Here is a 24596-nt window from a genome sequence, read left to right as displayed (position 1 = left end):
GGACATTAATGCACACTACATTTCCCCTGACAATGAGCCACACAGTTCCAGTTTCAGTGTCTGCAGCCGCTTAAATATTTAGCTCATAGGTCAGTGTGGACTGGTACACAGAGCACAGTTTTTAGTTCACTGTGTACAGCGCTATGGCTGCTTACACTTTGCCCTGAGAGAAGGAGTCCAGGTAGAGGTCAATTTCTCCTGTGATCATCCAGCATTGTACCAATGACAAAGGAAAAGATGATTGTATCCAGAACAACTGCAACACAAATATTCTGTCTTTTCTGTCACAGTAATGCAAGAAATATTCAAATAATTTGCTCCTGTAAAAGTACTAATATCACATGTTTAAAATACTTTAATTGGGGGGGGACGGGGTGGGATTGGGCACTAAAGAGGCAATTTAATTCAGTGAAAGTATTTAATTTTATCAAGAAGCAAGAACCAAGAACTTAAAATGAATGCAGAAAATGGCCTTTGTGTGTATTATATCATTAAACTCTTATTCTGTGTGCAGTCATCCATTTTACTTTGTTATGGTTGAATTCCCTGCTCTTTTTTCATTTGTCTGTGTTTGTACTTTATGTTTATTTTGTGTGTTATGGATTTCAAAATGTAAAAAATGGAACCTTCACAATTCATCTTATATACACTACCATTCAAAAGTTTGGGGTCACTCAGAAATGTCCTTATTTTTAAAGAAAAGCAGTTTTTTTTTCAATGAGGACAACATTAAATTAATCAGAAATATAGCCTAGATATTGTTAATGTGGTAAAATTGAAATTGCCTGGGTGATCCCAAACTTTTGAACAGTTGTGTAGATGTAATCATGAAATATTTGGGGTTTGTGATGAAAAATAGTCCAAAATTAACCAGTCAATAGATTGTTTCAGCTCTGTTTGAAAATACTGTGCTTTTCAACAAAGAATAATATTTTACGAACTCTTTATTATTTTATGTGAGAATCTGAATTTTTTTTTAATTTAATTTATTTAATTTAATTTAAGCGTTGTTTGCGTATCAGCATCACATATCAGTGTCACATAAAGTCCCACACAATCCCCTCAGCCAATTATGGATTACAGTGTCAGGTTAGAGCACAACACACGTGTTGCTTGGATATTCTGATTGGTAGGAGTCGGCTTTAATAAAGAATTTTAGCAGCCTTATCGTTCTAAATACAGATTGTGAACATTCTACAGCGATGAATATGACGATAATATGAATGAGTATTCTTTTCTCATTTCTCTTCTCTTCCTTCCAGGCGTATGGGCCCAGCTCCAGATGCCCCAAACCAGTATAGATGTGATCAAGGGTCAAACGGTGGTGCTGCAGGCCTCATACAACACAGACCCCGGCAGTGACCTCGGCACCCACACCGTCCTCTGGAACTTCGTCACTGACAGCACCCAGCTGGTGAGAAATCCAAACGGAGATGCTGCAAACAGTCTTATAGCCATCCATCCATTATCTATACACCGCTTAACCCCTTATTGGGGTCACGGAGGGGTGGAGTCTATCCCAGCTGACTTATGGTGAAGGCAGGGGACACCCTGGACAGATCACCAGTCTATCACAGGGCTACATATACAGACAAACAATCTTACTCACATTCACACCTACTGACAATTTAGAGTTACCAATTAACCTCAGCATATTTTTGGACTGTGGGATCTTCGAGCTGCAATGCAAAAGTGCTAACCACCAAGCCAGCTCAACTTATATGAAAAATGTAAAATAAATAAATACCCATCATTTTTTCACTCGTTGGTCAATTTGGACATTTTGGAATCTTTTTTCCACAATGTATCTTCAAAATATCATTATAGGTTTTTATTTAACTTGTCTATTTTAAATTTAAACAAATTAGGAGCTATTTAATGAGATATAGTCATACCCCACTTACATATTCAGGTATAGAATATTACAAAGAAAAAAAATAAATTTATATTAATGTAAGTATTCAGTGAAGGAGCTTTCGAGGTGATATCTATTAGTTCAAAATTCCAATAAAAAGACAATAAATTTTAGAATTAATATCTTTATAGGGACATAATAAATTTGTTCCAATAATATCAATACAGCAGCATTTACATACACCAGATATTTAAGTTTTATTCTGTTATACCTTTAAAAGGTTTTTACAGAGGGTTTTGTTCACATATGAGTCCCATCCTGATTAGTAGAACATTTTATTCCTAAAACATGGAGTAAGGGATTTTTCTGACTGTATATAAACAGTGATAAAAAAGAGAGATACTCTTTTACAACTTTGAGTCTAATATTTTGAAATGAGGGCATCAAGTCGATGGTTAAAAATCTTCACCTGCAGTGTCATTCCACACGTTTATACTGTATCTGCCCTGCAGTAAAATCTTTTTACTTTACCGTCTGTGGCGACGATATCTGGGATTACAGTGAAGGGATGCTTGCCTGTTCTTATGCTGATAATCTGGCAAAGCTCTTACTTTGTAAACCCTTAGAAATTAATCCAAGCCAAAAAAGGCTTAAAGGTTTTAGAAGGTATATGGAATTTATGATGCAGATTTATTTTGTTTATTAGCAAGTGTGTTTTATCTGTGTTATGAAAGTAATACAAAAAAAAGTCTTTTTCCCACATCAAATTTTTATGAAATCTTAGTAGTGATGCAGCTTTAGATAAAGCTGCTGAAAACAGCCCTCTTCAACCCTGCATTGTTTTTGTTGTTGTTTTACACATCATCTAGTGACCTGGCTGTGGCCCGGCTTACGTATGTGCCTAGGTCAGATTATTGGGCTGTGCAGATGGGTGACCCAAAAAGAGGATCACAGTCAAACAGAAAACAGGCGGGGAACTCAGAGCTGCAAAAGACACAGTAGATTAAAAGAGAGTTTTCTTTTTCTTTTTTTCCCTCTCGTCACCCATCCAGTGTCTCACTCTACTTTACTGTTACTTGTAGCCAAAAAGATGAATTAAAAGAACAAACTCTCACTACCTCAAAGCCAAATGCTAGCCGCCACAATGTTTAGAGGCGGCTAGAGAGCTTTGTGCGTTTTTAGCAGCGATGTGTGCTTCACAGCCATGCAGATAAAGGCAGGTAGCTGCTTCTGTCCTTCCTCCCATCCATTTTGTCCTGTGGGGGCTGCAGTCATCCCAGCTGACACTGGGTGAGAGGCCGGGTTATTGTAATTCAGCAGTTCAGAAATCTGTTTTCCTCTTCCAGCATTACTCATTGTTGTTCTGTTGTTTTGTTTTTTGGACTGGTGATCAGAAAAAGACTTTTTTGTATTTTAAAAGTACTCCAAGTGCCTGTGTCCTTACAGTTGTGGATTTGTTACTGACTGACTTGTTTTTTTTTTTTTTTAATTGTACATTTGAAATACAACTGAAGATGGAACAAACACACTGGCAGACAGAAGAGTTTTTCCTTCGAGCTCAAATGTGTACAATCCTTTTCTTGTTCATTTCAGTTTGAGTCAGACTTTGAGCAGAATTAATTTATTCAATTAATTTCAATTCTGTTTTATTTATATAGCACCAATTCATGACATAAATCATCTCAGGGCACTTCACAGAGTGAGGCCAAGATCTTCTAATATTGTATCATGGGGGGAAAAAAAACAAATCCAGAGATTGCATTTGAGCAGCTCTTTGGCTAATGGAAATGGACCAAAAATGTGACTCTGTCAGTAGAATCAAATTGTGTTCACATAAGTTTACTTTGTAATGCATTTGCAAATGTTGGAGAAATGGCAAACAATCACAATTTTCTGGGCAAGAGATGTTGGGATTACAAATCCCTCTGACTCTTGACCCAGCAAAACCGCCAAACCCAATGAAACAGTTTCCTCTGTCATGCAAATGCTCTCAGACTGCGTGAGCTTTTGTGACACTGGAGAAACAACATTCAGATATACATCGAAAGCCTCTTTGGTTTCTTGTTTTCGCTCCACCTGACACTGACTTTCTGTCCTCCTGTACAGATCATCTCCTACACCAAAGGCTTCATGAGTGTGGGCAGCTCCCAGTTCAAAGGCCGTGTCGGTTTTGCCAACAGCATGCCCTCAAGCAATGTGTCGCTGTACATCAACAACACCCTGGAGTCCGACTCAGGACGCTACCTCTGTCAGGTCATCATTCCTGACAACCCTGGTCTCACTGCTGAGCTCAGTGTGGACGTTAAGGGTGAGAAATGAAATGCGGTTTGCTTCATCTTGTCTGCCCCACAGCTACACTTCTTATATTGACTAAGGAAGAGTGAATCGCGTACATTCTGTTGTAGAGGCTAACATACTAAAGATGTTCCTCCCCTCTTCTTTCAGTCCCTCCTGCTGTTCCTAAGTGCTCTCTATCAGGGAAGCCAGTGCTGAAAGGAAACGTGACTCTGAGCTGTAAATCCAGCTCTGGGAAACCCATCCCTGTGTACAAGTGGAGGAAAACCAGTCCCACCTCCGAGGTCTTCTTCTCCCCCATGCTCAGTGAGTGCACAGAATGAGTTTACATTTATTGAGTTTATTAAAATTTCACAAATATTTATTTACAGGTGTTGGCAGTACAAGAAGTCTTCTGAAATATTCTTTGTTGGTGTATTTTTTAGGACAGCAAAGCTAATTAGGGCAACGTAAGTCTGTAGTTTATTGCATCTTTCTAACTAACTGGCTGTTTTTCAATAATAGCAGTAGGAACTGTCAATATTACCAACAGAGAGCTCAGTGAACACTTACTGTGACCTAATATTGCATATATACAGTCTATTATATATTAAAACTATTCCTTTAAATATTGTTGCTCATATTATTGGACTGATCATGTTCAGATGCTATAAACATTCACTACCAGACAATATACAAAAAGAAGGAAAGGAACCATCAGCTATGGCAGATACAAAAGCAAGGCCTTAATATAGGATAAACCAGTAAACTACGATAAAATACAGTTGCAAAGTTTAAAAAAATATGTAACACATAAAATTATTGTTATCTCTGCTAAGCAATGCGGCGGAGTTCTGTGAAAATCTACGTTGGTTTGTCTGTCTGTCTGTTTGCAACATTATTCAAAAATGGACCGACGGATTTGGATGAAATGTTCAGGGAAGGTCAGAAATGACACAAGGACCAAGTGATTAGATTTTGGCAGTGATGCGGCTTATAGTCTGGATCCACTGATTTGTTAAAGATTTCTGTGTCACTGCGAGACAGCGGCACAGCGTCACTGTAACTATGACAACAAGTGAACGCTACGTCAGCTGCCTGTTGATGATCACATGATTGTGAGCCTACTATAAATCGAGTTTCTCGCCGACTAAACGTTAAATTATACATTCATCTGAAATCACACTTCTTACATGTGTCAAATGTGGTTCGGTAAATACCTTTTCTGATGAATAAGGTGATTAAACGAAGTAAAGGAATCTCAGTGATTATTCTGATTAAGTTACTTTATGAGTAGTACTCTATAACTGCTTAGCTTTTTTTCTGTTTTGCCCATAGTCAATCTACGGTGGAAATTTAGAAAAAGGGAACAAAAAAAAAAATATCAAATAAAACACAGAACTTTAATATGTACAGCACATCACCTGCCTCAATGGTAGAAAAGCTCAAAATCAACATTAGTCTGTAAGCTTCACCCAGGATTAAAACCCTGCTCTGTGAACTGAAGGTCCTCCATCCCACCCACTGCAGACTTGTCTTAATGTTTTAATGTCTTAAGTCCAAAGTGTCAAAGGAATGGGTGCAGTCTGATTTTGGGTTGTTGTGTGCAAACCTGGATTACCATGTGTGTGCATATATACACAGGGAATGATGTGTATGTGTGCCTGGTTGACCGTAGTCCTCCTCTGTGTATACTGCTGTTTTAGATGAGAAGACTGGCACTCTGAAGTTGAGCAACCTGAGTGGCAACATGTCAGGGAAGTACGTGTGCACAGCGAGCAACACAGCCGGGTCTGAGAGCTGCTTCATCAACCTGGACATCGTCACCTGTACGTAGCAACACCGATACCACTGCCAGCAAAAATGTGTACGCTGTGCAGAGTTATGCTGTTTGGTAACTTGATCACTGTGTTTCCGTACTTCCAGCCACGAATGTGGGGATGATTGTTGGTGCCACGGTGGGCTCCGTGGTCGGCTTCATCTTCCTCCTCCTCATCTGCCTCGTCTTCCTGGTGAAGAGGCGGAGAGACAACGAGGATGACATGGCAAATGAAATCAAGTGAGTTCTTGTGGTTTAAATCCAAGCAGAATTATATAAAGAATCTTGTTTTCTTGATAAGAAGTGACTGAAGGATTTATTTTGTCAGTGACTGAACTGCCCCGTCAGTGTTAAAATGCTGTGACTGGATGCTTTTTGCAGCTCAACGACTGCTCAATGAAAAAAGCAACCACTGGCAGCCGAAGCAACATGACTGACAAACAGGCCAGTGGCTGAAACCACGCAGGTGTAGATAGTCATTAAGGTTAATATTTAGACAGTTGAGAGAGGTGGTTCTGCAGTCACCTGTATCATGTGTATATCCTGCTGAGACCCGGCCCATTCATTTACGTCCTCTGTACTGGACATTTGTTTTTGATCTATATCTTTTGACTCATTTGAGCTACCCTACTAAATCCTGACATCTTTAATAGAGGACATCCTGGCCTTTCCAATGGTATCTGAAGTGATTGGGTGGAAAAATGGGAACTTTGTTTTTATGCTGAGACAAAATGGAGATGGCAGCAAAATGCACCTGCCAGAAAAAGTGAAAAGTTAAGTCAAAAATTGTTAAGATATCATTGTTTTACCTATGGTAATCATCTTGTTTATGAATATGTCGGGAATTAGAAATTGGGGTCAGAATTCAGATTAAACCTTTTGTCAGGAAAAATACTAGCCCCTCTATGAATGCCAGCTGTTATGGACATGAGAACAATTAAATAAGGTTAGCTAATAGCTAACTAACTTGCTAGTTCTTTGTTTACATTTGAATTTCTGCCCCAAAACACGTTTCTTTGTGGAGTAATAAACACGTTGAATGTAAAGTAATTCATATAATAAATAAATAGTTGTTTATTACTATGTTTCATTCACCTCTTAATTTTTTCCACTGTTCTTATTTTAGTTTCTTAAAGTTTCATTAGAAAATGGATTAACATTCTTTTTTTTTTGTCAGCCTATTTTGATTTGATTTGAAGTATTGCCCTTTTGTTTTTTATGGTAAAATTGTTCTTTTGTCTCTAAAATGAAAAAAAAATCATATTATAAAAGGCAGGAAATAAAAAAGTTACATTTTTAGAGATGCTTTTTTCCTCGGTTCTCAGGAGGATGTCATGATGTTACATTGGGTTAAAATGTTATTTTTGTTGTTTTATATATTGTGTGTGTTGTGGAATTTCATCGATGTTGAGAAAATGATGTGGAGCAGACACAGAGACACACTAGAAGCTCAGATGGCTTAGGTTGAGAATAAGGTTTATTGATGTCAGGAGAAATGATACAACAAAGCAACACTTTCATGTGAGCATCGCCAGCATCAATTCTGAGGATTCTATATTATTGTATATATTAGGTTGGGAGGAATGTCATATTTAGATTACAACCTAACATGGAGACAACTTATCTGCTCAGGCACATCAGACGAGACAACACCTAGCCTAGATCAGGAGTTGTCTGGCATCTGTCTTTCTCAGGGCCACATTAGAGGGAGAGAAGGCCTAAATGTGCTCGCAGTCTTAGTTTGGGAGAAATAAATAGGAACAGGGCTCATTTGAGGTGACCTATCGGATCTACAGGATTTAAGGTGACTGCAGTTGACAGATGCAACCTGTATGATATTCTGAGATGTCTTTAGCTAACAGCTAAAAGGAAATAAGGGGAAAGAGAGTAATTTGTCCTTCGCAGTGTGATTATCTGCAAAATACCTATAAGGCACACAAATGGCAGTGGAAAACAGTCCAACACATGCAGAATACAGCTGCAGAATGTCTTGTGAAATGAAGGCAGACAGTTTTGCTTTACAGCCGTGTCCTCCTCCCCTCCAGGGAGGACGCTCAGGCTCCCAAGCGAGTGTCCTGGGCTAAGAGCGGCATGGGTTCTGACATCATCTCCAAGAATGGCACCCTGTCCTCCATCGCTTCCAGCCCACACCACAAAGATCCGCACCACAACAACCACAACCACCACCACCTGCAGCAGTACCCCCAGCGCCCGCCCTCAGACACCGCGTCCATCATCACCGCCACCGGCAGCACGGCCGGCTATAGACCCTCCCGCCAGCACGGTGCCTCCACCCCCACCCACTACAGCTACAACAACAGCAGCACCCTGCCGCGCGGACAGGCCGTCTCCTCCGAGGCCAGCACCAACGGGAGCTCCCTACCTGGGCCGGAGCGCTACACCCAGCTGCCCCAGGCCCAGGCACTGCCACAGACCTACAGCCAGCCACAGCTGCAGCTCCAGGTCGCTCCCTCACCCCCACCGCTGCCCACCTCCACCATCACGGCCTCCAACATCACCCGCATGGGAGGGGTGCCCATTATGGTGCCTGCACAGAACCAGGCTGGGTCTCTGGTCTAACAGCAGCCAGCGCTGACGAGAAACAGTGAAATACTGCCCCTGTACACTTTTACCAAGGGTCAGCTGCTGATTTTTTTAAAGGGAACGCTTTACTTCACAACTATTTAGCAAAGATTTGTTATAGATGAAAAGGTCAATTACTGCCGCTTGCTTTCAAGCCAACAGACTCACTGTTTACTTGCTTTAAGTATACTCAAGTCTTTTATATTCTGCACTGTATACATTGCAAACTATGTATAGATTTTCATATATTTGTTCAGTATCCTCTTTTGTACTTTATCAGTGCAATTCTAATGTTTGTTTTTTTCATATTTAGCTTTTTCGGTGTTTTTTTTTTCCTCCTATGAGCAGCAGCTAAAACATCACTGGAGGTTTTCATGTGGATTTAAGTCTCACAGATGGTGATGCCAGTCCGTCACGCAATATCCATCATCTGTATCAAGAAAAACTACCTGAAGGATGACTCAGCAAGACCAAAATATGTTAAAGCACAGTGACCTTACTGTTCAGTGTGTTGAATGTTGCTCAAGGGTAGCCGGTGTGTAATATATGAAGATGTATGTATTAAGGAGTATATTTCTGTTGCAGGCTTATGAAAAGAAAGAAACGACAACATAATGTTTGTGACGTACATACGAGAAAGTTCAGCACAGCATGGTTTCCTAATCTTTATTTTGGCTTTACTTCTGTCAGGTTTTCATCTTACAAAATGCTCTTAGACTCAATTCTTAAAACACAGATTAGCAAAAGCTTCTTATAATATTGAGCACTATTCAGAACTGCAGTTTGGTGACTTTGCTAATATGCACGTTCACTCTTGAGTTGTAATGATTTACAGTTGCCTACAGCATTGAAATTGTAAATATGATATTTATTTTGTAGTAAATATGTGACAGAGCATAGAATATTGTTGGCCACAACCTGTAGGGAACATGCTGTATGACACAGGTGACCAGTTCGCCTGCAACACTGGATATTTAGCCAAAGATATAGAGTAATGAGTCTCATCTTTATTCAGACTGTTGTCTTTTTGTGTTACAGGTTGTTTTCTAGCGTAGGGGAAAATAAGTATGGAAAGCAACAGGACATTGTGATTCATTGTCAAAAACCCCTTCAGACATACCTTGTTAGTTACACCGCCAAGGAACGGCAGAGGGATGTGACAATCGGCGTACGTTTGTCTTTCTGTCTATGTCTGTTTGCAACATTACTCAAAAATGGGTGAATGGATTTGGATAAAATTTTTTTTTTGGAAAGGTCAGAAATGACACAAGGACCCAGTGATTAAATTTTGGCTTATAGTCTGGATCCATAGATTTGTTAAAGAATTCTGTATCATTGCAAGATAGTGGCATGACGTCATTGTAACTAAGACTACAGCTGACGATCACATGATTGCGATCCTACTACAAATCGACCGCTGCGGACTTGTCAGGACTTATCCATCCGAAATAATAAAAGGAACAATTAATTTAATTGCGGGGGTGTTTGCAAGTCCCATCAGTTCCCGCCACCCGCTCTGATTGCTTTTCTTGTTTTTCATTTGATTGTCAGAAACTTTGAGGAAATGGTGACAAGAAGCTGATTCCATTTTCTCTGGCACAAAAACACTAATGTGAGGATGTTTTCAAGCCTCAATGTGCCTAATTGGTGATTTTTGTACTATTTTTTAGTTTGAGGGAAGGTAAGATACACTATTCTGCAAAGTTTGGAGAGTCATTATGTCTATTTAAAACAACCACAGAATATTGCATTAAATATCTTGTCTTAATATTGGTAAACTATAATATAGTATATTATAAATGAGCACTAGATTTGGCCCCAAAAATTGTGTGGGAAAAGGAGTATATCTGAGAATATCTGCACATATTTTGAATCGTATCTGTAAAACTCATTCACTTCTGTAAGAATGTACCCAAATAGCTGAAGTGATCCTACCATATGTATACTGACAGATTCAGTACCATAAATATGAAATTTAGTATCTGTAAAAGTTAAGAACTGAAATCCAAGTATTATTTTGAATTGTTTGTTTTTCTAAGGATTTGGAGGGAGGATAAAACTGGGTCCTGCTATCTGTTCTGCTGTATTGTCACTACACTGGAGCTTAAGCTTATTCTTTGGCTTGTTTCTGTTTTATTTTCTTTAATGTGCAATGAAATTATTCCATATATGATACCAACCATTCTAAAATGGATCATTTGATGATGTTGAAGGGAAACATACTGTTAAAGCATCATGTACAGACCATTAATGAAAATAAGCTTGGCAGGACAGTTAAAGCAAATCGTAGTTGTAACGTGAAATATCAATGGTTTTGTCGAGTTTTTTAAAATACTATTTTAAAATAAAATGCTTTTGATGAGTTGGATTTATTTCTGACTATAAATTGTGAATGGGTCCTTTAAAAGTGTACATTATGAACATTAAAATCTATTCAAGACAAGCCTTTATTTTTATACAGTAATTCATAAGGAGCACAGAACAGAATTTATAAATCTTAAATGTTTAGTGAACTAAAAAAGTGCTCACTATCATACTGAGCTGTAAACCTGGATGGATTGTACAACTGCTGTGGACTAGCTGGTAGCCAAACATGTGCTTATTTATGCAGAAGGCCCAAACTGTGGACATTAATGTGCAGTGTGCGTTTGTATCCTCCATATTTATGTTCATGAAAAATGCCTTGTATGATATTTTCAATTAAAATACAAATGAATGGTTGTATGATTTTTTTTCCCTCGAACACATGGAAAACAACTACAAAATGATATTTTTCATGTTTTGTTGCCTCACAACCTGGAATTAAAATGGATTGTTTGAGGGTTGACATTTAATTTACAGAACATGCCTACAACTTTGAAGATTTTATTTATTTTTTTTTTTAATTGTTTTGGTTAACCCTTTAGAACCCAGCGTAGCGCCGGCGCTACGTTTTGCATATTGATTTTTGATTGGCTGTAGATTTTAAACCAGATAATTCTTTTTGCATATAAAATCTGGGGAGTTACACTAACATTTCACACATTCACCAGGTCTCAGGGTGCTTTTTCTTGCAGTGATGGGTTTGTAAAAATACACAATAAAGCGCACACAACAAAACTCTTTATAAACCAGACCACCGGTATTTGGAGGACTTCTTACGTTGAAATAAGCGTGATCACGTTGTGGCCATAACCTGTCACATGATTCTTATGTGCCCATACCCGAGAGGCTCTCGTCCCCATCAACAGGAAGTGACGTTTTGCCGGGAGTTGTAGTTTTTCAGCCGACAACTACAACTGTAGTTTTCGGCTGGAGCCTGCACAGGTAAGAGCTCTCACTCGTTTCAGTCCCACTTTTTTTATTTTAGTTTTTTTTACAAAAAGATTCAGACACACAACCCACACATAACACCAGACATCCACCACGGTCCGTGTACGGATCTGGTAATTGGATTTTCCGTTCTGAAACGGGTATTGAAAAACAAAAAACGAGTGGTTATTTGATTTTCGTTTTAAAATACAAAAATTAAAATTGAAATAAAAGGCGTTTTTCCTTTTCATGATCAAAAAGGGATATACGATTTTTTTAAAAAATGCTTTGATTTTCGTTTTATATTTAGAATAACCAGAAAGTAAAATCAGTAAGAGACAGAAACGAAAAAAGTCCGTTTTTTCATTTTCTGAGACCGGAAGTGGTCATCAGCAAGTGTGGAGCCAAACAGAGTACGGTGCATAGACTGTACATAATTTTTTTTCGTGAGTTTTCATGGTCAAAATGAGAGATCAGGTGGCCGATCTTAAAATAAATCAATATTGATTTTTTTTATAGAGCGTTAAAGTTTTGCGAAGCCAGGGGGCGGGACTACTTGATTGACAGTCCGGTCTGGAATGATTGACAGGTCCTATGGAGGAGGCAACAGAGACTCTGCTCTCCTCGTTTGGATTAATTCTGATATAATAACTGTTGGTTTATTTATCGGTGGAGCAGCAGAACATTTTCCACAGACAGTTTTCCTGCCCGTTGGCTTGTTTTAACCAGTTTTCTACCTTCGGCTGATTCTGCCAGCAGACACTGAAAGGACTCTGATAGTTCGGTAAGTAAATGTTTATTTTCGTATCGGTGCCGCTTTTAATGCACTTTATATGCAGCTTTAGTGTCAGATGTAATGTGTGCCATGCACTCCAGATGTTGGTGGAGTTTGTTTCAGTGTGTGTTGACCAGAGAAGAAAGTTAGCATAGTAAATATTAGCTTTAATGTTAGCGATGCTAACCGAGCTAGCTGCTCAGTCGTAGCCTGATTAAAGCTAACGTAGCATCAAGCTAATGTGTTGAGTTTCATGTCAACAGCTGAAGTGTGTTGTGTTCCTGTAATGTGGTTCATTAAGTTCATAAAACTGTGGCTGGTTGACATTAATGTAACGTTCAGGAAATTTAAATGTGATTAAAACAGTAACGTTAATGTTCTAGTTGTCAGTAATCAGCTTTAATTTGACACTAAAACAGACTGATAGTTTTAAATGACATCAGTTTCATTAATTTGTTGAAAATTGTCTAATTTGTTGTGATGTTGCTGCTGATTCATTAAAAGCACATGATCCATGTTGAAGATACATTTAGTTCTAGTATCAGAAGTACAAGAAGGAAAATGGAAGTTTAGTTCTGCTACATCAAAGATTTCAGGATTAAAATAACTAAATGAGTTTTTATGCCTCAAACTTTATTTTTACAATAAAGAAATAATGAAATAATCACAGATAATAAAAGTATAAATAGCAGAGAAAACCTGAGAGAATAATTTCCTGAAAAGTCTGTGAAGGAAAAGCAGCTTTTTTATCCTGAAAGATCAGAATCAGCTCCAACATCTGCATCTGACAGCATCAAGTCAACCAGAAAGAAAAGAAAAAAGAAAATGACTTCTTTCTGATCACATCTGTTCCGCTGCTCACAGTCTGCTGCTGCTGCTCACATTCTTCACATTTATAGTCCACTTTTAAAAGTTCAGCAGACAGGTGCTCTGCTTTGGAGTGTGACGATGTCGTCGGTGATGTGGGGAGTGAAGTTTCTGTTTCACCCACAGCGTGCTTTAGGGCAGCCGGGTTGGACTTGATGTTTGAAATACTGACCGACAGCTCAGATTTAACTGTCTGTAGTTCCGTTTTGATGGGTGTTAAACTTTCACTCAAAGTCGCCAGGTGCTGGGTATTTAAAATAACCGCCGTCTCGTTACAGAGTGAAAGTAGCAGTTCCTCCTGAAGGTCAGAGATTGTAGCATCTGAGGGCCTCTTCAAAAGAAGACGTAGTTGATGAAGGCGTTCTGGAGCAGGACCAGAAAGACCACGACCAAGCAGCCTTGAGATCTTAGGCAGCGTCTCCCTCAGGTGGGTGTCAACTGTGTTCACGGTCAGGTCTGTGCTAATCCCGTCAAAAAACAAAACAGAAAAAAATCTAGATTATAAATCAACATGTAACCAAAGCACTCTGTGTATAACGCCATAGTATAGGATGTAGTTCAGAAAATGTCAAAGTATAGTATATTTTTCAAGAATAACATAGTATAGGCTGTAGTTCATAGTATAGCATGTCGGCAAAAAAACCCCCAAATGATTATTATGTGGTTCAAAAAGTGCAAAATGATAGGATGTTGTCTAAAATTGTCATGTATGATATGTGGTTCAAAAAATGTCATACTGCAGTATATTGTCAAAATAGTTTTTCAAGAAAACAGCAGAGTATATGTTGTCTAAAAAATGCCATAGAATAATATTTAAGTAAAAGTATAGTAATTTTTAAAACTGTTCAAATTCTTATATGTTGCTAAAAAAAGAAAACTACAACAAAAAAAAAATGTCATAGTAATATGTCAGTTTAAAAAGCCTATACTGTAAAGTGTTGCCCAACAAACGTCATAGTATAGCATGTCACTCTAAAAACGTCATAGTACGGCCTTTGGTCCAAAAAACGTCTTAGTACAGCATGTCGCTCTTAAAATGTCATAGTATAGCATGTCGCTCTAAAAGTGTCATAGCACAGCATGTCGCTCTAAAAACATAGTATATCCTTTGGTCCAAAAAAGTCATAACATAGTATGTCATCCAAAACACATCATGGTATAGCATGTCGCTCTAAAAACATTATAGTATGGCATGTCGCTCAAAAAATGTCACAGTATAGCTTTTGGTCCAACAAACGTCATAGTTTAGCATGTCCTTCAACAAAATATCATAGTATAGCATGTCACTCTAAAAACGTCATAGTATAGCCTTTGGTCTAAAAACGTCATGGTATAGCATGTCACTCAAAAAAGGTCATTGTATAGCATGTCGCTCAAAAAACGTCATTGTATAGCATGTCGCTCAAAAAATGTCATTGTATAGCATGTCGCTCTAAAAATGTCATTGTATAGCCTATGGTCCAAAAAATGTCACAGCATAGCATGTCGTCCAAAAAAACATCATAGTATAGCATGTAGTCCAAAAAACATCATAGTATAGCATGTCGTCCAAAAAACGTCAGAGAATAGCTTTTGGTCTAAAAACGTCATAGTGTAGCATGTTGCTCTGAAAACGTCATAGTATAGCATGTCACTCTAAAAACGTCATAGTATATCATGTGGCTCAAAAAACGTCATAGTATAGCCTTTGGTCCAACAAAACATCATAGTATAGCATGTCGCCCAAAAAACGTCATAGTATAGCATGTCGCTCTTAAAACATCATGGTATAGCATGTCGCTCTAAAAACGTCATTGCATAGCATGTCGCTCTAAAAACGTCATACTATAACATGTCGATCTAAAATCGTCATAGTATAGCCTTTGGTCCAAAACACGTCATAGCATAGCATGTGGCTCAAAAAACATCATAGTATAGCACGTCATCTAAAAAACGTCATTGTATAGCATGTCACTCTAAAAATGTCATAGTATAGCATGTCGCTCTAAAAACGTCATAGTATAGCATGTTGCTCTAAAAACGTCAGAGTATAGCATGTCGCTCTAAAAACGTCATAGTATAGCATGTCACCCAAAAAACGTCATAGTATAGCATGTCGCTCTAAAAATGTCATAGTATAGCATGTTGCTCTGAAAACGTCATAGTTTAGCATGTCACTCTAAAGACTTCATAATATAGCATGTCACCCAAAAAACGTCATGGTATAGCATGTGGCTCAAAAAACGTCATAGTATAGCATGTCACTCTTAAAACATCACAGTATAGCATGTCGCTCAAAAAACGTCATAGTATAGCATGTCACCCAAAAAACGTCATGGTATAGCATGTGGCTCAAAAAACGTCATAGTATAGCATGTCGCTCTTAAAACATCATAGTATAGCATGTCACTCTAACGTCATAGCACAGCATGTCGCTGAAAATACGTCATAGTATAGCATGTCGCTCTAAAAACGTCATAGTATAGCATGTCGCCCTAAAAACGTCATAGTATAGTATGTCGCTCTAAAAACGTCATAGTACAGCATGTCGCTCTAAAAACGTCATAGTATGGCATGTCACCCAAAAACGTCGTAGTATAGCATGTCGTCCAAAAAACATCATAGTATAGCATGTCGTCCAAAAAACGTCAGAGAATAGCTTTTGGTCTAAAAACGTCATAGTGTAGCATGTTGCTCTGAAAACGTCATAGTATAGCATGTCACTCTAAAAACGTCATAGTATATCATGTGGCTCAAAAAACGTCATAGTATAGCCTTTGGTCCAACAAAACGTCATAGTATAGCATGTCGCCCAAAAAACGTCATAGTATAGCATGTCGCTCTTAAAACATCATGGTATAGCATGTCGCTCTAAAAACGTCATTGCATAGCATGTCGCTCTAAAAACGTCATACTATAACATGTCGATCTAAAATCGTCATAGTATAGCCTTTGGTCCAAAACACGTCATAGCATAGCATGTGGCTCAAAAAACATCATAGTATAGCACGTCATCTAAAAAACGTCATCGTATAGCATGTCACTCTAAAAATGTCATAGTATAGCATGTCGCTCTAAAAACGTCATAGTATAGCATGTTGCTCTAAAAACGTCGTAGTATAGCATGTCGCTCTAAAAACGTCGTAGTATAGCATGTCACCCAAAAAACGTCATAGTATAGCATGTCGCTCTAAAAATGTCATAGTATAGCATGTTGCTCTGAAAACGTCATAGTTTAGCATGTCACTCTAAAGACTTCATAATATAGCATGTCACCCAAAAAACGTCATGGTATAGCATGTGGCTCAAAAAACGTCATAGTATAGCATGTCACTCTTAAAACATCACAGTATAGCATGTCGCTCAAAAAACGTCATAGTATAGCATGTCGCTCAAAAAACGTCATAGTATAGCATGTCACCCAAAAAACGTCATGGTATAGCATGTGGCTCAAAAAACGTCATAGTATAGCATGTCGCTCTTAAAACATCATAGTATAGCATGTCACTCTAACGTCATAGCACAGCATGTCGCTGAAAATACGTCATAGTATAGCATGTCACTCTAAAAACGTCATAGTATAGCATGTCGCCCTAAAAACGTCATAGTATAATATGTCGCTCTAAAAACGTCATAGTACAGCATGTCGCTCTAAAAACGTCATAGTATGGCATGTCACCCAAAAACGTCATAGTATAGCATGTCGTCCAAAAAACATCATAGTATAGCATGTCGTCCAAAAAACGTCAGAGAATAGCTTTTGGTCTAAAAACGTCATAGTGTAGCATGTTGCTCTGAAAACGTCATAGTATAGCATGTCACTCTAAAAACGTCATAGTATATCATGTGGCTCAAAAAACGTCATAGTATAGCCTTTGGTCCAACAAAACATCATAGTATAGCATGTCGCCCAAAAAACGTCATAGTATAGCATGTCGCTCTTAAAACATCATGGTATAGCATGTCGCTCTAAAAACGTCATTGCATAGCATGTCGCTCTAAAAACGTCATACTATAACATGTCGATCTAAAATCGTCATAGTATAGCCTTTGGTCCAAAACACGTCATAGCATAGCATGTGGCTCAAAAAACATCATAGTATAGCACGTCATCTAAAAAACGTCATCGTATAGCATGTCACTCTAAAAATGTCATAGTATAGCATGTCGCTCTAAAAACGTCATAGTATAGCATGTTGCTCTAAAAACGTCGTAGTATAGCATGTCGCTCTAAAAACGTCGTAGTATAGCATGTCACCCAAAAAACGTCATAGTATAGCATGTCGCTCTAAAAATGTCATAGTATAGCATGTTGCTCTGAAAACGTCATAGTTTAGCATGTCACTCTAAAGACTTCATAATATAGCATGTCACCTAAAAAACGTCATGGTATAGCATGTGGCTCAAAAAACGTCATAGTATAGCATGTCACTCTTAAAACATCACAGTATAGCATGTCGCTCAAAAAACGTCATAGTATAGCATGTCGCTCAAAAAACGTCATAGTATAGCATGTCACCCAAAAAACGTCATGGTATAGCATGTGGCTCAAAAAACGTCATAGTATAGCATGTCGCTCTTAAAACATCATAGTATAGCATGTCACTCTAACGTCATAGCACAGCATGTCGCTGAAAATACGTCATAGTATAGCATGTCGCTCTAAAAACGTCATAGTATAGCATGTCGCCCTAAAAACGTCATAGTATTGTATGTCGCTCTAAAAACGTCATAGTACAGCTTGTCGCTCTAAAAACGTCATAGTATGGCATGTCACCCAAAAACGTCATAGTATAGCATGTGGCTCAAAAAACATCATAGTATAGCATGTCGCCCAGAAAACGTCATAGTATAGCATATCACTCTAAAAACGTCATAGTACAGCATATCGCTCTAAAAACGTCATAGCATGTCGCTCTAAAAACGTCATACTATAACATGTCACCCAAAAACGTCATAGTATAGCATGTCGTCCAAAAAACATCATAGTATAGCATGTCGTCCAAAAAACGTCAGAGAATAGCTTTTGGTCTAAAAACGTCATAGTGTAGCATGTTGCTCTGAAAACGTCATAGTATAGCATGTCACTCTAAAAACGTCATAGTATATCATGTGGCTCAAAAAACGTCATAGTATAGCCTTTGGTCCAACAAAACATCATAGTATAGCATGTCGCCCAAAAAACGTCATAGTATAGCATGTCGCTCTTAAAACATCATGGTATAGCATGTCGCTCTAAAAACGTCATTGCATAGCATGTCGCTCTAAAAACGTCATACTATAACATGTCGATCTAAAATCGTCATAGTATAGCCTTTGGTCCAAAACACGTCATAGCATAGCATGTGGCTCAAAAAACATCATAGTATAGCACGTCATCTAAAAAACGTCATCGTATAGCATGTCACTCTAAAAATGTCATAGTATAGCATGTCGCTCTAAAAACGTCATAGTATAGCATGTTGCTCTAAAAACGTCGTAGTATAGCATGTCGCTCTAAAAACGTCGTAGTATAGCATGTCACCCAAAAAACGTCATAGTATAGCATGTCGCTCTAAAAATGTCATAGTATAGCATGTTGCTCTGAAAACGTCATAGTTTAGCATGTCACTCTAAAGACTTCATAATATAGCATGTCACCCAAAAAACGTCATGGTATAGCATGTGGCTCAAAAAACGTCATAGTATAGCATGTCACTCTTAAAACATCACAGTATAGCATGTCGCTCAAAAAACGTCATAGTATAGCATGTCGCTCAAAAAACGTCATAGTATAGCATGTCACCCAAAAAACGTCATGGTATAGCATGTGGCTCAAAAAACGTCATAGTATAGCATGTCGCTCTTAAAACATCATAGTATAGCATGTCACTCTAACGTCATAGCACAGCATGTCGCTGAAAATACGTCATAGTATAGCATGTCGCTCTAAAAACGTCATAGTATAGCATGTCGCCCTAAAAACGTCATAGTATTGTATGTCGCTCTAAAAACGTCATAGTACAGCTTGTCGCTCTAAAAACGTCATAGTATGGCATGTCACCCAAAAACGTCATAGTATAGCATGTGGCTCAAAAAACATCATAGTATAGCATGTCGCCCAGAAAACGTCATAGTATAGCATGTCACTCTAAAAGCGTCATAGTACAGCATATCGCTCTAAAAACGTCATAGCATGTCGCTCTAAAAACGTCATACTATAACATGTCACCCAAAAACGTCATAGTATAGCATGTCGTCCAAAAAACATCATAGTATAGCATGTCGTCCAAAAAACGTCAGAGAATAGCTTTTGGTCTAAAAACGTCATAGTGTAGCATGTTGCTCTGAAAACGTCATAGTATAGCATGTCACTCTAAAAACGTCATAGTATATCATGTGGCTCAAAAAACGTCATAGTATAGCCTTTGGTCCAACAAAACATCATAGTATAGCATGTCGCCCAAAAAACGTCATAGTATAGCATGTCGCTCTTAAAACATCATGGTATAGCATGTCGCTCTAAAAACGTCATTGCATAGCATGTCGCTCTAAAAACGTCATACTATAACATGTCGATCTAAAATCGTCATAGTATAGCCTTTGGTCCAAAACACGTCATAGCATAGCATGTGGCTCAAAAAACATCATAGTATAGCACGTCATCTAAAAAACGTCATCGTATAGCATGTCACTCTAAAAATGTCATAGTATAGCATGTCGCTCTAAAAACGTCATAGTATAGCATGTTGCTCTAAAAACGTCGTAGTATAGCATGTCGCTCTAAAAACGTCGTAGTATAGCATGTCACCCAAAAAACGTCATAGTATAGCATGTCGCTCTAAAAATGTCATAGTATAGCATGTTGCTCTGAAAACGTCATAGTTTAGCATGTCACTCTAAAGACTTCATAATATAGCATGTCACCCAAAAAACGTCATGGTATAGCATGTGGCTCAAAAAACGTCATAGTATAGCATGTCACTCTTAAAACATCACAGTATAGCATGTCGCTCAAAAAACGTCATAGTATAGCATGTCACCCAAAAAACGTCATGGTATAGCATGTGGCTCAAAAAACGTCATAGTATAGCATGTCGCTCTTAAAACATCATAGTATAGCATGTCACTCTAACGTCATAGCACAGCATGTCGCTGAAAATACGTCATAGTATAGCATGTCGCTCTAAAAACGTCATAGTATAGCATGTCGCCCTAAAAACGTCATAGTATTGTATGTCGCTCTAAAAACGTCATAGTACAGCTTGTCGCTCTAAAAACGTCATAGTATGGCATGTCACCCAAAAACGTCATAGTATAGCATGTGGCTCAAAAAACATCATAGTATAGCATGTCGCCCAGAAAACGTCATAGTATAGCATGTCACTCTAAAAACGTCATAGTACAGCATATCGCTCTAAAAACGTCATAGCATGTCGCTCTAAAAACGTCATACTATAACATGTCGATCTAAAAACGTCATAGTATAGCCTTTGGTCCAAAAAACGTCATAGTATAGCATGTGGCTCAAAAAACATCATAGTATAGCATGTCGTCCAAAAAATGTCATAGTATAGCATGTCACTCTTGAAACGTCATAGTATAGCATGTCGCTGTAAAAACGTCATAGTATAGCATGTCGCTCTAAAAACGTCATAGTATAGCATGTTGCTCTAAAAACGTCAGAGTATAGCATGTCACTCTAAAAATGTCATGGTATAGCATGTGGCTCCAAAAACGTCATAGTTTAGCATGTCGCTCTTGAAACGTCATAGTATAGCATGTTGCTCTAAAAACGTCAGAGTATAGCATGTCACTCTAAAAATGTCATGGTATAGCATGTGGCTCCAAAAACGTCATAGTTTAGCATGTCGCTCTTGAAACGTCATAGTATAGCATGTTGCTCTAAAAACGTCAGAGTATAGCATGTCACTCTAAAAATGTCATGGTATAGCATGTGGCTCCAAAAACGTCATAGTTTAGCATGTCGCTCTTGAAACGTCATAGTATAGCATGTCCCTCAAAAAACGTCATAGTATAGCATGTGGCTCAAAAAACGTCATAGTATAGCATGTCACCCAAAAAACGTCATGGTATAGCATGTCACTCTAACGTCATAGCAGAGCATGTCGCTGAAAATACGTCATAGTATAGCATGTCGCTCTAAAAACGTCATAGTTTAGCATGTCGCTCTTGAAACGTCATAGTATAGCATGTCCCTCAAAAAACGTCATAGTATAGCATGTGGCTCAAAAAACGTCATAGTATAGCATGTCACCCAAAAAACGTCATGGTATAGCATGTCACTCTAACGTCATAGCATAGCATGTCGCTGAAAATACGTCATAGTATAGCATGTTGCTCTAAAAACGTCATAGTTTAGCATGTCGCTCTTGAAACGTCATAGTATAGCATGTCCCTCAAAAAACGTCATAGTATAGCATGTGGCTCAAAAAACGTCATAGTATAGCATGTCGCTCTTAAAACATCATAGTATAGCATGTCACTCTAACGTCATAGCACAGCATGTCGCTGAAAATACGTCATAGTATAGCATGTCGCTCTAAAAACGTCATAGTATAGCATGTCGCCCTAAAAACGTCATAGTATAGTATGTCGCTCGAAAAACGTCATAGTACAGCATGTCGCTCTAAAAACGTCATAGTATGGCATGTCACCCAAAAACGTCATCGTATAGCATGTTGCTCTTGAAACGTCATAGTATAGCATGTCCCTCAAAAAACGTCATAGTATAGCATGTGGCTCAAAAAACATCATAGTATAGCATGTCGCCCAAAAAACGTCATAGTATAGCATGTCACTCTAAAAACGTCATAGTACAGCATGTCGCTCTAAAAACGTCATAGCATAGCATGTCGCTCTAAAAACGTCATACTATAACATGTCATTCTAAAAACATCACAGTATAGCCTTTGGTCCAAAAAACGTCATAGTATAGCATGTGGCTCAAAAAACATCATAGTATAGCATGTCGTCCAAAAAATGTCATAGTATAGCATGTCACTCTTGAAACGTCATAGTATAGCATGTCGCTGTAAAAAGGTCATAGTATAGCATGTCGCTCTAAAAACGTCATAGTATAGCATGTTGCTCTAAAAACGTCAGAGTATAGCATTTCACTCTAAAAATGTCATGGTATAGCATGTGGCTCCAAAAACGTCATAGTTTAGCATGTCGCTCAAAAAATGTCATAGTATAGCCGTTGGTCCAACAAACATTACAGTTTAGCATGTCGCCCTGAAAACATCATAGTATAGCATGTCGCTCTAAAAACGTCGTAGTATAGCATGTCGCCCAAAAAACGTCATAGTATAGCATGTCGCCCAAAAAACATCATGGTATTGCATGTGGCTCAAAAAACGTCATAGTTTAGCATGTTGTCCAAAGAACATCATAGTATAGCATGTCGCTCTTAAAACGTCATTGCATAGCATGTCGCTCTAAAAACATCATACTATAACATGTCGCTCTAAAATCATCATAGTATAGCCTTTGGTCCAAAAAACGTCATAGCATAGCATGTGGCTCAAAAAACATCATAGTATAGCATGTCACTCTTGAAACGTCATAGTATAGCATGTCACTCTAAAAACGTTATAGTATAGCATGTCGCTCAAAAAACGTCATAGTATAGCATGTCACCCAAAAAACGTCATGGTATAGCATGTGGCTCAAAAACCGTCATAGTATAGCATGTCGCTCTTAAAACATCATAGTATAGCATGTCACTCTAACGTCATAGCACAGCATGTCGCTGAAAATACGTCATAGTATAGCATGTCGCTCTAAAAACGTCATAGTATAGCATGTCGCCCTAAAAACGTCATAGTACAGCATGTCGCTCTAAAAACGTCATACTATAACATGTCGATCTAAAAACGTTATAGTATAGCCTTTGGTCCAAAAAACGTCATAGTATAGCATGTCGTCCAAAAAACGTCATAGTATAGCATGTCACTCTTGAAACGTCATAGTATAGCATGTCGCTGTAAAAACGTCATAGTATAGCATGTTGCTCTAAAAACGTCAGAGTATAGCATGTCACTCTAAAAATGTCATGGTATAGCATGTGGCTCCAAAAACGTCATAGTTTAGCATGTCTCTCAAAAAATGTCATAGTATAGCCGTTGGTCCAACAAACATCACAGTTTAGCATGTCGCCCTGAAAACATCATAGTATAGCATGTCGCCCAAAAAACGTCATAGTATAGCATGTCGCCCTGAAAACGTCATAGTTTAGCCTTTAGTCCACAAAACGTTATGTCCTGGCTGTCTGAAGTAGCGGAGGAGCAACAGAAAAACAGTCCAAACGCTGGTTTCCAGAGGGTTAGATGAGTATTTATTTGAAAGAGTAAGTTTACAACAGCACATGTGAGGGGGTTTAAAGCAAATGGGTGTTAGTAAAATAAGAAGAAATAAACAGAACTAAAAGTGAACTTCACATTTACATTTATGGACATTCCAACCATGAACAAAGTAAAAGATAATCAATACGAAAAACAACTCGTCCTGTTCACCTCTTAAAGCCCAAAAACACACCGCAGTAGCATCCTAAAGTAAAACTACCAATGGGTTCTCTGTTTTCCTTTCTGAACAATTCAAAGGTCCCTCTCTATCTCCCCACACATCCACCAACCACTGGAACACATCTCCAAAGTTCTGCTGGGCCAGCTCAGCTTCCCCTCAGAAGAAGTGCCGCCACCTGCCAGATGAAGGAGCCTTTTGAGAGGCAGCTGGCATCATAATTGGACTGTACTTTGGTCTGTTCCAATCCAGCTTCAGCTCCAGAGACGGCAGGCGGGACGAGTCAACGGAGGCCGGGTGGACAAAGGCATGCAGCTGAGTCGAAAAAAAAATGCGATTTTTCAACATGTTGTAAAAACGTGCCATATGATGAAATAATGTAAAGGAGGCTGTGAAAAACACTGCCGAAAGGTTTTCTTTGAAAAAAAAATCATCATGAATTTTGGCGCAAAAAAACGCCATAGTATACTATGTCGGAAAAAAAATGAGATTTTTCAACATGTTGTAAAAATGTGTCATATGATGAAATAATGTAAAGGAGGCTGTGAAAAACACTATGGTAAGGTTTTTTTTGAAAAAAAATTCATCATGAATTTTGGAGCAAAAAAAACGCCATAGTATGCTATGTC

General features: G+C 38.3%; 1 protein-coding gene and 1 long non-coding RNA gene across 2 annotated transcripts in view; both read left to right on the top strand.

Annotated features, from left to right (window-relative positions):
• The window catches only part of esama (endothelial cell adhesion molecule a), a 75890-nt gene extending 64639 nt beyond the window's left edge, over positions 1 to 11251 (top strand). The window contains exons 2-7 of the mRNA XM_023265787.3: positions 1263 to 1414; positions 3962 to 4163; positions 4301 to 4456; positions 5836 to 5958; positions 6056 to 6188; positions 7994 to 11251. Of these exons, the coding sequence (XP_023121555.1) occupies positions 1263 to 1414; positions 3962 to 4163; positions 4301 to 4456; positions 5836 to 5958; positions 6056 to 6188; positions 7994 to 8528 (1301 nt within the window). The 3' untranslated portion in view covers positions 8529 to 11251. The remainder of the gene's footprint in view (positions 1 to 1262; positions 1415 to 3961; positions 4164 to 4300; positions 4457 to 5835; positions 5959 to 6055; positions 6189 to 7993) is intronic.
• A 1740-nt stretch (positions 11252 to 12991) lies between these two features.
• Positions 12992 to 24317, top strand: LOC129350570 (uncharacterized). The gene is made up of 2 exons (XR_008604017.1): positions 12992 to 13891; positions 24048 to 24317. It is a non-coding gene; the product is annotated as an uncharacterized LOC129350570 (long non-coding RNA).
• The last annotated feature ends 279 nt before the right edge of the window (positions 24318 to 24596 follow it).

This window comes from Amphiprion ocellaris, chromosome 14 (genome assembly GCF_022539595.1).
Source record: "Amphiprion ocellaris isolate individual 3 ecotype Okinawa chromosome 14, ASM2253959v1, whole genome shotgun sequence".
Classification (NCBI taxonomy): domain Eukaryota; kingdom Metazoa; phylum Chordata; class Actinopteri; family Pomacentridae; genus Amphiprion; species Amphiprion ocellaris.
The sequence above is the reverse complement of the archived record's forward strand: the minus strand, read 5'-3'. Positions and strand labels throughout refer to the sequence as shown.